The following is a 14,033-nucleotide window of genomic DNA, read 5'->3' as shown; positions in this document are numbered from 1 at the left end:
CTGGACTTGTTTTTATGTCCCCTTGAGGAGTTTTGTGTGTTTCGGTCAGGAGAGGTTAAGAGCTGCTTCTTACTCTGCCACCATTTTAACCCGGAACCTCTCCCCCCAAATTGATTTTTAATAAATAAAAGCATAGGAAATGAGGACCTTTGGAAAGGAGATGAAAGTAATAAGAAATCAACAATGATAGTGTCACAGTTCATCGAATCATCAAGTCTAGAGTTGGAAAGGACCCAAGATAACATCTAGGTCAGCTTCCTAAAGACAGAAATATCCTCTATAGCATCCTTGACAGGTGACTTTCGAACCTCTATGTGATCACCTCTGTCAGCTCGCCACCTCTTGGGAGGGACTATTCCTTTGTTCTATGGCTCTGGTCATTGAAGACAATTAGTCCTAGTTCAGCCCTTCAAGGCCAAGCAGAATGATTCAGCCCTCACTTATCAAGCACCAATGTGTCCTCACTGTAGCCTAGAGATCTGGGGTGCTCATTTCACATTTGGCCTCAGCCACTTCCTAATTTTGTGTCCCCAAGTGAGTCATTTAATCCCATTTGCCTAGTTGGCTTTATGAATTAGAATTGCTACTAAGACAGAAAGTAAGAGTTTTTAAAAAGAATTTTAAAATGAAGAAAGAAAAGACTGGCCAACTTATTTTGGTATATAAGGGAGGCTCATCCCTCCTAAGCTCTGAAATGCTCTGAACTTAGAAAGATAAAGTAAGCCCATGGAATATGCACAAAAATCAGCCCATACCAGCCAATGCCATAACTGACTCCTCAGTCCTTACAAAACAAGATGCTCTCTGGGAATGAAAAAGACTGTGCAGGAAGATGAAATAACTCACTGTAAATAGAAGACCTCAGAACACTTGAGAGGTATAGTGACAAAAATGATGGGAAGAAAGTAACTTGTCAGCAGATGGCTGATAAAGACCCTGACTCACAAATGTCATAGATTCCCTTAGGAAGTAACTAAGGAGATCCAGTCTTTTCAGTATTTCTCAAGGTTTCTGTCTACAGATGAGGATTTTGGTGACTAACTTTTCTTTGAAGTGGTGAGACAGCCCACAGACCTCTTCAGACAAAGAGTATTTATAGAACTGGAGCTGGAAGGGGTCTCGGAAACAGAGAAGCAGAAAATGTCAAGAGCTGCAAAGGGCTTAAGAGATCATCACCACTGCCTTCATTTTACTGATGAGAAAACAGTCTCAGAAAGGAAAAATGATTTGTATACCCCCACAGCCTCACAATTCTATCTTTTATGGTACTTATTAACAGCTACCTTCTACAGTAGTTATTTGCAAAATCCATAAGAATGTAAAAATCTGGGGAAGGAGGGCAACTAGATGGCTCAGTGGATTGAGAGCCAAGTCTAGAGAGAGACAGGAGGTCCTGGGTTCAAATCTGACCTAGATACTTCCTTGCTCTGAGACTCTGGGTTAGTCACTTAACCCCCATTGCCTAGCCCTAACCATTTTTTTGCCTTGATTCTAAGATGGAAAGTAAAGGTTTTAAAAAATGTAAACACCTTTAGGGCAGGGATTATATTCTTTTTTGTCTTCAAACTCACTTTTTTACTATTTGGATTTTTTATTTTAATAACAAATTTCCACATAAGTTTTCCTAAGTTATTTGATCCATATTGTCTCCCTCTCTTCTTTCCTCCCCGCTTCCAGAGCTGTCAAGCAATTCAATGTGGATTATACATACATTATCACACAAAACCTATTCCTATATGATTTATTATTGTATGTGAATAACCATATAAAACCAAAAACCCCAAACATATACCTAAATAAACAAGTGATAAGTTATATGTTTCCCTCTGCATTCCACCTCCCACAGTTCTTTCTCTGGATGTGGATAGCATTCTTTTTCAAAGGTCCCTCAGAATTGTCCTGGATCATTGTATTGCTGTGAGTACTAAAGTAATCATGTTTGATCATTCCACAATATTAAGGTTCCAATGTATAATGTTTGTGTAAATGGGTTCAAACCCACTTCTGGAAGCTGTATCTCCCCAAATTTGCAATTTTATTGGTGTGGCAATTTCAGTCCTGGTGAGGAATCCCTTTTACCAAGGTACAATTTGTTCAGTTTAGAGATTGTGTGGGGGCACTGAGAGAGGTTAATCCCCTGGAATCACACACCAGTATGAAGCAGAGGTGGAACTTGAATTCACCTCTTCCTGACCCTGAGGCCAATTCTATTTATTACCCCATTCTGCCTGGCCCATAATAGCCGCTTCTAGGTTGAATGTCCTTTCTTTCTATGAACAGTTGAAGCAGGTTCTGTGTGGAGCACAGGGTTTCACAGGTAGCAAGGAGCTCAGGAAATATTTGTTGAACAGGATTATAATCTCAGTGATGAAGCCATCAATAATCTAAATGCTTTATTTGGGAATGATGAGGTAGCCGGACTGTGACCAAAGAAACCACCCTTGCTTTTCTCAGAAAACCAAGAGCACCTTGTCCCAAAGCCTCATGACTCAGCTTGCCCTGTGCGATGGATCTTATCTTTAAATAGCCACCACCCAAAAGACACAGAGAAACCTGGCCATTGTAGCCCTTGGGTTTCACCCAGGCAGGGGAGAGATCAAATTATCTCCCTGTAATGCAACTCCTACTTACTGTCTCAGGCACTTAGCCAGGATCCAGCACCAAAAAGGCTCCATGAAGAAAATGTCAGGGTCCCAGCAACTAAGCTTTCCTTCCCAAGCCTTGGTCATTCCCTCCCACGTCCTCCAAATTTGTGGCCACAGAAGCTTTTAGAACCCAAAGGGACTGTTCAACCCAACGTTTTATTTTACAGAAGTGGAAACCAAGAGCAAGAAAAAGTTAAGTCATTTGTATAAGGTCACATAGTTACTAGGTAGCTGAGCCAGAAGGTGAACTTCAGTTTTCAAATTCCAAACCCAGAGACCTTTCCACCAGTTTCTTCTCTGTCCATGGTACTTAGCAGCTAGGTGACCTTGAACAAGTCACTTAGCTTTTGTCTGACTCATTTTCCTCATCTAAAAAATGAGGATATTAGCACCTCTCTCTCAGGGCTATTGTGAGGATAAAATGAGATAACATTTGTAAAGTACTTTGTGAATCTTAAAGCACTACATAAGTTGTTTATTATTTTTTGTTTATATTTTTGTTTATTATTTATTATGTTTTGATTATTATTTAAACCTGAAGGGTGGCACAATGGGTAGAGTTCCAGACATGTGATCAGAAGAATTTGGGTTCAAATTTGACTTCAGACACTTTCTAGCCATATGACCCTGAGTAAGTCATTTAATCTCCATTTGAAAGTAAAAGTTAAAAACTTTTTTGTTTAAGCCAGGGGCAAACTTCCCTATCTCTCCAGGAAGTTTCCTTGCCATAAGAAAGGCAGGGGGAAAAGACAAGAGGTCCTGGGTTCTATTCTGGTCTCAGATACTTCCTAGCTGTGTGACCCTGGGCAAGTCACTTTACCCCAATTACCTAGCCCTCACTGCTCTTCTGTGTTGGAACCAATATTTGGTATTGGTTCTAAGACAGAAGATAAAGGTTATTTTTAAAAAAAGAATTAAAGGTTACAGTTATTTTTTCTTGTCTAGTGAAGTGACATCAGGTTATCTGTCTGTCTGTCTGTCTGTCTGTCTGTCTATCTATCTATCTATCTATCTATCTATCTATCTATCTATCTATCTATCTATCTATCTATCTTTCTGTTGTTAAACAACTCCCAAGCCTATGGTTACTGATAGGGGTCCATGAAGAATCATGGACTAGGGGGCAGCAGGGTGGCTCAGAGGATTGAGAAGCAGGCCCAGAAACAAGAGATCCTGGGTTCAAATCTGGACTCAGACACTTCCTAGCTGTATGACCCTGGGTAAATCACTTAAACCCCCAGTGCTAGCCCTTACTACTACTTTTCTGCCTTGGAACCAATATACAGTATTGATTCTAAGACAGAAGGTAAGGGTTAAAAAAATCACAGGGGTTGAGATTATTCTGGGATCTCTAGGGATAAGTCAGAGTGCTGCAAGTTCTGGCAGGATCCTAACCCAGGCTAGAGAGGCTACAAGTACCAGCCTAGTGATAGACTCAAAGTGTCTCCACTGAGAGAGGCAGATGGGTGGCACAGTGGACAGAGAGCCAGGCCTGGAGACAGGAGGACCTGGATTCAAATCTGATAATAGATATTTTCTAGCTGTGTGACCTAGGACCTTATTTAACCCCAAATGCCTAGTCTTTGCTCTTCTGTCTTAGAATTATTACCAGGACAAAAGGTAATTGTTAAGAAAATTTTTTAACAAGCCCAATGGATAAACTGTGACAGGGCCATAGCTCTGGAGGTAGAAGAGGGTCTCAGAAAGCTTTTATTTTACAGAGGAGAAAATTGAGGACCAGTGATTTATACAAGGTCAAACAGCCAGTAATGGCAATAATAACTAATATCTACAGAATGCTTTAAGATTCGAAATACTAATAGCTAGCATTTACATATAGTGCTATACGGAGGTAAAGTATTTAACACATTATTTCATTTAACACAACAGTTCTGTGAGGTAGGTGCTGCTTTATCCTTATTTTATAGTTGAGGAAACTGAGGCAAACAGGTGACTTTTCCAGGGTCAAAGTATAGATTTGAACTCAGGTCTTCTTGACTCCAGATCCAGTATGCCACCTAGCTGCTTCTACCTACCTTGTTTTATTTGAATCTCACAGTAACACCGGAGGTAGATACTATTATTATTATTCCTATTTTACAGATTGGGAAGCTGAGGGAGAGAGACACTTAAGTCACTTGTCCAGGTCACATAGCTGATAAATTTCAGTGGTAGGATATACACTCAGGGTGTCTCTTAAGCCAGTACTTTTCATTGTATTATGCTGCTTATAGCCAACAATATACCTTAGTGAGGTATAGACAATAGGTTGTGATCTGCTTTGGCAGAAGGTATTCCCCATATGGATCAAAAAAATTCCTCGGAACACTGATCTAATAGCAATAACCACAAGAGTTCACACTGATGGTGATCAAAAGTTTCCTGAGCACAGTAATTTGTTAGTAATTAATTTTTCTTTCTCTTTTTAGATCTAACTCAAACATTTAAAAAAACAACTACCCATTCAACTTTTCTCCCTTTGTCTTTTTTTCTCCTTGCCCTTCTTTCATAAGCTGATTTAGAGTAGACAAGTGAAAATGGCGAAAAGACTTCATAGGTTTGGGTCACTGAGCTCCCTGCTGCAAAGGAAAGCTAATTCACTTCAAGCCCCAATAGCAATTTCCATTCCTCTGACAGTTCAAGTTGCCTCTAACCCAGCTTGGGTTTTTGCAAGCAGATGGGACCGCTGTCTAACATTTTAAGCAGATCTCAGGTGAAAAAGGCTCAGAGCACTGCAGGGCTAAGAGATTAGATGCTTAAAGGAAACTTTTCAAAGGTCACAGGAAACCCACCAAATCTTGGGCAGATTTGTAGGCAGGCAATGCTTTCTATATCTGTAAAAGTCCTGAAATAACCATATAGGGGGGCTGCACATTGAGACAGCAGGCGTGACATTCCCCACTCACTGTCTCCTGTCTAGTCTAGGCTCAGGGCCAGTGATTTTCCACTATAAACTTCAATTTTATTGATAGTAATGTTACACAAGCCAGCAGGAAAGAGCTACCCTCTCCAGCAGAGTAGCAGAAGCCCCAGCCATAAGTTTCTCCATTAGAACATACCTACTGGCTAATGGAGTTAGTGCTATTTGGGTTCCAGAATGCCTCCTTCTCCTTTGAACACCTCCCACCCTCTCTCAAAAAGGAATAACTATTTTGTTACTTTGCTCCAAGAACAGTGCATATGGAAGGAACATAAGATTTGGACTCAGAAGGTAGTATGCTAGGAAATGCTCAAGAGTCAGAAGGCTGGAGTTCAAATTCTGTCTCTGAATATTTACTGCCTATATTACCTCGGGCAAAAAAAATGTTTTTAACTCCTCTCGATCTGTTTCTTCATTTGTAAAATTTGTAAAAATGAGTAGGCTGGATTAGATAGACACTGGGTCTCTTTATAACTCTAAATTATTATCCCATGACTCAGGTTCTTTGGGTAAGTAAACCTTGGTGAGGAAGTTTGTCTAATCTCGTCCTGGGAACTCTGTGCTCCAGAAAGTGAGAAGAAGATGACAGCAAAGCATGTATAAATAGGTCTTGATGGGCAGCTAGCCATCAAACATAGTTCTCACATGTGAGAAGTGAAATTCCACCTCCCCCTTTCATTCTCCCTCCCTTCCCCTTTCTTGGGCAATTCTCAAGGTGCGTTCAGCCCCAATAGCGAGAAAGCCCCCAAAGGGCAGAAAAATGGCCCCACATAGAGCTGTCAGAGAAGCTTACCTCCATCTTGGGAATTCATGATGTTCAGAGCAAAGAGCATTGCATTGGAGAAGGTGGTCGCTTCTTCCTTGCTGGCGAAATTCAAGCCATAGACCTGCCGGGCATCTCGCCACTGGTGAAATGTTGGCGTAGCCTGATTGTACTTCAGCCCTTTCACAATTGAATAATTGATCACGACCTGGAAGGTGTGGGGGAAGGGAGGAGAGGCACAAGTAAATAAATAAAATGAGGGAAGTAGGAGGGTGGGAGAAAGATAGGCAAGTATCTCTCCCCATACTAGCCTGATGGATGGAAGAGCCTTAGGAGAAGAGTTCCCAGCCAGAGGGATATGGCTGGAGGCAAAGGGAAGCAAGAGAGAGCAGGCTCTCAGACTTGGACCTTGGTGCAGTGGAAAGAGCTCTGGAACTGGGGTAAGAGTCCCTGGGCTTAAGTCCTGGCTCAGCCAGTTACTAACTGAATGCTACCCTACCTTAGGTCAGTTCCTTTACCTCTCTGGGCTCCAGATTCCTCATCTATAAAGGGGAAGGGTTGTAATTGAAGTCTAGGATCCCTTTCAGAGATTCTATTATAAACAATGAAAATGTTATTCAATGAACACTTATTTATGTGCCCATTCTATTCAAAGCCCTCCCTTTAGTACTATAGGCAAAAAACTGTATATATATATATATATATACAGACAGACAGAGACAGAGAGATAGAGAGAGAAAGAGAGACAGAGACAGAGATCAAGACAGAGAGACAGAGACAGAAAGAAAGGGAGAGGGCAAAAACCAATATATCTATTACATCTATAGACACATTGTTTTTACGTATGTATCTATACATACAAGATACAGGCTCTACCCTCAAGAAGCTCATATATTCATCTGAAAAGCTATATGATACACAAATAGATGACAAAAGGCAGTATATAATAAGTCCGGTGAATGCTGGAACATAGTAAATGCTTAATGAATGCTTGCTGAAGTGGCTCAGTGGATTGAGAGCCAGGCCCAGAGATGGGAGATGGGTTCAAATCTGACCTCAGACACTTCCTAGCTACATGACCCTGGGCAGGTCACTTAACCCCCACTGCCTAGCCCTTACCATTCTTTTGCCTTAGAACCAATGGAAGGTAAGGGTTTAAAAAAATAAATAAGTAAATACTTGCTGACTGGCTCACTCATGTAGGAGGTAGTCCTTCAGCATTAAAGGAAGCTACGGTGTCTAAGAGATGGAAGTAAGGAAGGAATATACTCTAGACATGGAGGGCCAGAAGCTGATGACTGCTAAAAATTATTCATTAAGTACATTGGATAGAGCACCAGGCCCAGAGTCAAAAGGATCTGGGTTCAAATCTGGCATAAGGATTTGAAAAACTGACTAGGGCTGGCCAAATGAGGACAGAAAAATTTAGAACCAGAAAATACCCTGAAGATCTCCTAGTATTTTTGCAGATAGGGAAACTGATAGGTTAAGCAACTTGCTGAGGTTATAATAAGTGACATGTCAGGAACTGAAGCATTGTCCTCTGATGCCAAATTTAGTACTCTGTCCACCACACTATAATGCCCAGCAACTTCTTGGACTACCATTTCTCTCCTTCCATTCAGCAGTTCAGCCTACATGGAATTTATTTCTGGAAGCTTTTTTTAGTAAAGACTCTACCTCCCACTGCAAACCACTGCTTAAATCCACAATTTCCTAGTTATCTGAGCATTGGTTAAAGGAACCAGGGAAGGATAGTCTGGAAAAGAGAAGACGTAGGGACACAGTTAGCTAGAGCCTTCTAATATAGGAAAAATTATAATGAAGAAAGCCAATCAATAAACATTTCTTAAGTAGCTACTATGTGAGGATATATAAAGGACAAGTCAGGCCCACTGAGTCAGGCCCATGTTTGCCCAAGATTGTGGGCAAGGTCCCAATCTCTCATGCAAAGGCATGGCTGCTCTCAACCAAAGGTCATCATTAAGCCCTGAGTCCCACCTCACTCTGAAGAGCAAAGAAGTTCTTGTAACATCATGACTGAAAAGACCAAACCTGCCTTTTCCCAAGTTACGCAGAACAGATTAGCAGTCACTGTTTCTCAATTTGCTTACATCTGTAATAGCAATCTTGGCAACGTTTTTGTGTGAAGTCATTTTCATAAATGTCATCCTGTGGGAAAGTAACACCCCCCCACCAAGGATGTTGTAATGCTTAATATTTCACTCTCTATAGAGTGATGGGCAAACTATTCCCCGCAGGCCAGATCCAGGCTCTGGCCCGCAGGGAATAGTTTGCCCATCACTGCACTAGGGTGATCATTTAGAGTCTACAACCCCAATCATATTCCCATCGAACCATGTGATCAAGTAGTTGTTTTTCTTCTGTGTTTCTATTCCCACAGTTCTTAGAGAAGGCTTCTTTTAAAAGTGAGATTTGAGACCTAGTTGAGATCTAAAGAACTTAGTTCAGTTTAGCTAAGTTTTGTTTTTTGACTTGCATTAAGTTGGATTTTTTTAAAGTTATAAACATATATTTTTTTAAAATTAGTTAATTAATTAAGAACATTTTTCCATGGTTACATGATTCATGTTCTTTCCCTTCCCTCTTTCCTTCTCCCTCCCAGAGCTGAAGAGCAATTCCACTGGGTTATACATGTATCATTAGAACTTAGTTTTAATATGTAATATTACCTATATTTTATTGTATTTTAATTTATTTGGTTAAATATTTCCAAATTATTATTATTTTTTAAGCCCTTACCTTTCATCTTAGAATCAATACTGTGTATTGGTTCCAAGGCAGAAGAGTGCTAAGGGCTAGGCAATGGGGCTTAAGTGACTTGCCCAGGGACACAGAGTAAGGAAGTGTCTGAGGCCAGATTGAACCCAAGACCTCTCATCACTGGGTCTGGTTCTTAATCCACTAAGCCATCTAACTGCCTGCTGCCCCCCATCCCCATCCCTCATTATGTTTTAATCTGATTCAGTTTGCCCTGGGGAGTATACAAGCTATGAATCTGACATCTCTGTTCTAGACATATATCTATTTGTCTGCCACTTCTGTTCTAGACCATAAGTGGAGATCTACTCACTTCTCACTTGAAACTTATGATTCTTGCCTGTGAATTAGGTGTGGTCTAATGAGAATAATAACAATAACCAACATTTCTATAGCACTTAGTATGTGCCAGGCACTGTGATGAATACTTTACAATGCTCTCATTTGGTCCTCATAACAACCCTGGGAGGTAGGTGTTATGATCCCCATTATACAGATGAAGAAACTGGGGAAGGGTGTTAAGTGACTTGCCCAGGGGGATATATGTAGTGCTTGAGGCTGGATTTGTACTCACATTTTCCTTACTCCAGCCCTGAAGTTTCTATACTTTGTGTCAACTGGTCATGGGTACTCTGCCTTTTCAAGGATTCATCCTGAGGCACCATTATTGCAAGAAAGACTCTCTATGCCTGTAGGTCTTGATTCACCATTTCCAGGTTCTCTATTTCGTTATTCTAAGCCTGGGTAATTTAGGATACCTTCAGTTTCAGGGCTTATGGATTATTTCTCATGGAGAGTTGTTGGGTGTTGAGGAACTGTGTGTTCTTGGGTTAGTTGCTTCTGGCGCTGGGTCACAGTTTCTCAAACTGTAGGAGGCAGAGATGCACTAGAGGTCTTCTTAAGCCTCCTTAAGCTCTGATTTTTATTTTTGTAACCAACCATAACTTGACATTTGTATGTCTCTAAGTCTTTCACAGTATGGTCAGTCTGAGTTGTTCCTAAATAATATACTGGGGCAGAGCCAGGGGTGTGCTCGAGCTGAAACAGGTTCTGAGAACCAATTGTTAAATTTTTAGTGTGAACTTTTACACTTGGAAATTGGAAAATGCTTTTTGCTGTTTTTGTTCTTTAGTCCTGCCTGACTCTTTGTGATTCCATATATGGTTTTGTTAGAAAAGATACTCGAGGGGCTTGCCATTTTCTTCTCCAGCTCATTTTACAGGTAAGGAAACCGAGGCAAACAGGGTTAAATGACTTGCCTAGAGTCATACAGGTAGTAAGTGTCTGAGGTTGGATTTGAACCCATGAAGGTTGGCCTTCCTGATTCCAAGACCAATGCTCCCTTCCCCTCTCCACCCCCCACCCCCCCCCCCCCACCCCAGCTTCAATTGTTAAACATGAATGCATCATCAGGCAGAGTTGTCTTGCTCTTTAGGTGAAGGATATATCCTCTCTTCTAATGGAGGAAGTTTCTGCACATTCATTTATTTAAAAAGTACTCACTGAATGCCTTTTGCTTGTAAGGTTCATTATTAATCCCTGGGAGTGGGCTTAGAGGGACAAAGATGACTCAAGCAGTCTTTGCCCTCATGAAGCTAATAGTCTAGTAGGAAAATATAACACACACCCACAACTTTAATGAAGAACATGTGGGAATTCGACAGCCAAATCTTGGAAGGAAGAAGGCATTCTAGGCATAGGAAAGTGTCAGAAAAATGCAGGAAGAGGCAAATTTGGGGAATAATTGGCCATCAAATTTGGCCTGATGTACCAGAGCTACACATGGCCCTTTCTTTTTGCTTCCTTTCTCACATTTCACAATCACCCTGAGATGTTTCTAACAGATGCTGGCTACGATTCAGCCACCACATCGAGAGGAAACCTGCTGTGGTGAAAAGAACCAGGCCTATGAGTCAAGGAACCAAAGCTTTAATTGCAGCTCCTCCACTCGCTTGCTTACTGCCTGACTCTGGTCAACTTCCTCTTTTTCTCTAGGCCTCTCTTTCCTTATAGCAAAATGCACAGGATGGCCTAAATAGTCTCAAGTCTCTTTCCATCTCTGCCATTCATTGGTTCTGTGGTCTCCTCCAATTCTGACACTCTGCAATCTTATTCCATGAGTTTGTGGTTGTTGTTCAGTCATTTTTCAGTTGTATTTGACTCTTCATGACCCCATTTGGGGTTTTCTGCTACAGGAGTGGTCTGGTATTTCCTTTTCCAGCTTATTTGACAAATAATGAAACTAAGGCAAACAAGGTTATGTGACTTGCCCAAGGTCACACAGCAACTAAGTGTCTGAAGCCAGATTTGGACTTAGGAAGATAAGTCTTCCTGACTCCAGACCTGGCACTCTATCCACTGTGCTGCCCCATTCATTCCATGAGTTGTGATGGCATAAAATTAACCATTTGTCTTTCACATGAAGGAATTTCCTATGAAATTCCCTTTCTCATGCTCCTTGAGGGTAGGCACCTAGTCAATGACCCTTCTTTTCTCATGCTAAAATGAGGTATAAGGAATCTAGGTGGCACAATCAGGGTTGGAGTCAAGAAGACCTAAGTTCAAATCTAGCCTCAGACACATACTAATTGTATGATCCTGGGCAAGTCATTGAAGCTTTGTTTATCTCAGTTTCCTCAAATAAAAAATGAGGATAATGATAGCACCCACCTCCCAGAGTTATCATGAGGATGAAATAAGATTATAATTGTAATTGTTCAGTATATTTCCTGGCAAATGGTAAATACTATATAAATGTTAGTTCTTGATATGATTAAAATTCTAGGACTACATGACCTGAAGATTTTAAAGTCCTTATTGAAAAATGAAACAGAAAACTGCAAAGTTGTAATTCTCTTAATATAGCCACCAAAAGTCACAATGCCCTGAAAAGTTTTCTTCCACTGTCTCAAAACCCTTTTGCCCTCACTACATCATTTGCATTCCAGGAGTTATTAAATGTCAGGCTGATCAAGCAAACAGAACCCACACCACATGGGTAGGCTCTACCTCTTGTCTCAAATCTGCAATTCTCAAATGGAGGATGTGCTCACACATCCATCCTCGGGTTCTTTTCTGAGACTTTGAAGATTAAAAATAAACTCCAGATGGGAAGGTGGCAAAAAGGGTGTTTATTCCAAATACCTGCTATGCCCTCTCTTGTTCTTAGTTGGGGGAGGGGAAATCCTTGCTGGGTAAGTTAAAAACCATCTAAAGTTTTTGCTCTGTCCCTGGTCCTGTTACGAGTTGAAACTCAATTAATTCTGAATTTTGGATCCGAAGTAGCTGCAAGAGGATTGGTCTTGAAGTAGGGAATTGTTGTTGTACAGTGGATTCAGTTATGTCTGACTCCTTGGATCCCACTTGGGCTTTTCCTGGCAAAGATAATGGAGTAATTTGCCCTTTCCTAGTCTAGATCATTTTACAGATGAAAAATGGAGGCAAACAGGATTAAATGACTAGTCCATGGTCACATGGATAGTGAATGTTTGAGGCCAGATTTGAACTCAGAAAGATGAGTCTTCTTGACTCTAGACCTGGTACTCTATCCACTGTATTATCTAGCTGTCCTGAAATTGGGAGACCTGGATTCAAATCTAGTTCTGACACCTAGATAGATACGGCTAGAGCTGAATAAGATACTAAACCTTACTTTCTTCATATGGAAAATGGGCAAGATAATAATACTTGTGCTACCTATCACTTGGTGCTGTTATGAAGAAAGGATCTTGTTAACATTAAAGTACCTTGGAAATGAATGGTGGTGTACTGAGAGTTGCTTAGTCACTGAGAGATTAGGTGATTGTTGTGGGTCACTTAGCCAGGATGCATCAGAGGCAGGTCTTGAACCCAGGTTATACTGATTCTGAGGACACATCTCTGAGTCATAGCCACTCCACCACACTCCCTTTTTTGTTATTCTCAATCATGCTTTATTGTTATTACAAATACATTGTCCAGAAACCAGGTTAATATTTGAGTTGTCCTGAATAAATACTCATGAAGAATTTTGGCCAGCTAGAAGAGCATTTTTAAATCAGGAAGAAACCATAGAGACCATCATTCATTTCTTTATTTTACAGAGGAGAAAACTGAGGTCCAAAAGAGAGGCTATGATATGAGTAAGGTCACACTGATAATAAGTTACAGAACCAGAAATGGAACTCTGGTCCCTTGACACCTAGCCTGCTGCTCTTTCCACAGCACCTCTACTGGCTTCTGTCCAAAGAACTCCCCAGACAGTGACGATGCCTTATACTATGCCCTTATACTATATTCTCATATACTATGAGAATTGTTTGAAGGAACTAGAGATTTTTAGCCCAGAGAAGAAACTCAGAGACAACAAGAAAAGTGTCTGGAGTGGCTGCCCCTTGGGCTTGTCTTATATGGCTTCAAAGGGCAGTGCTGTGACCAGTGGGTGAAAATTACAGGGGTTGTCTCTCAATGCCAGATTTTCACCCAACATAAGAAAGAACTTTCTAATAACCAGAGTTGTTTGGCAGTTGAATGAAATGCCTCGTGAGAAGAAGAATTCCCCAGTTGTTGGAAGTGATCCACTATATTTCCTGAATAATGTCCAATAGGCATCATGTGCTTAGTATTTTGGTCTATTGGGGTTTGGCATGGGTTTAAGGATATTCTTCATTCCATATAATTTTAGTCCTTCAATGATCATTTGATTTAATATTGAAATAATCTGGATAATGTGGACAAGAGATCTATCTGAACATTTGGCATACCTTATAAACTGGCCAATTGCCTCAACTGCAAATTTAGTGGTGGTAGTTGTGAGCATAAGACAAGATCTGTGTTTCTCAACCTTTTTGGTATCAGGACCCCTTTACCCATTTTAAAAATCACTGATTTTTAAAGGCAAAACAGCCTAATAAAAAGATCTTTGCCCAGAGTCAGTCACCACTGC

The 14,033-nt window shown here is 40.8% G+C and overlaps 1 protein-coding gene across 1 annotated transcript in view; it reads right to left on the bottom strand.

Moving 5' to 3' along the window:
• The window catches only part of EVL (Enah/Vasp-like), a 199,614-nt gene that overhangs the window by 94,833 nt on the left and 90,748 nt on the right, over window positions 1-14,033 (bottom strand). Inside the window, exon 3 of the mRNA XM_044664597.1 lies at window positions 6,359-6,536. Coding sequence (XP_044520532.1) covers window positions 6,359-6,536 — 178 coding nt within the window. The remainder of the gene's footprint in view (window positions 1-6,358; window positions 6,537-14,033) is intronic.

This window comes from Gracilinanus agilis, chromosome 2, assembly GCF_016433145.1.
Source record: "Gracilinanus agilis isolate LMUSP501 chromosome 2, AgileGrace, whole genome shotgun sequence".
NCBI classification, from domain to species: Eukaryota; Metazoa; Chordata; class Mammalia; order Didelphimorphia; family Didelphidae; genus Gracilinanus; species Gracilinanus agilis.
The sequence above is the reverse complement of the archived record's forward strand: the minus strand, read 5'-3'. Positions and strand labels throughout refer to the sequence as shown.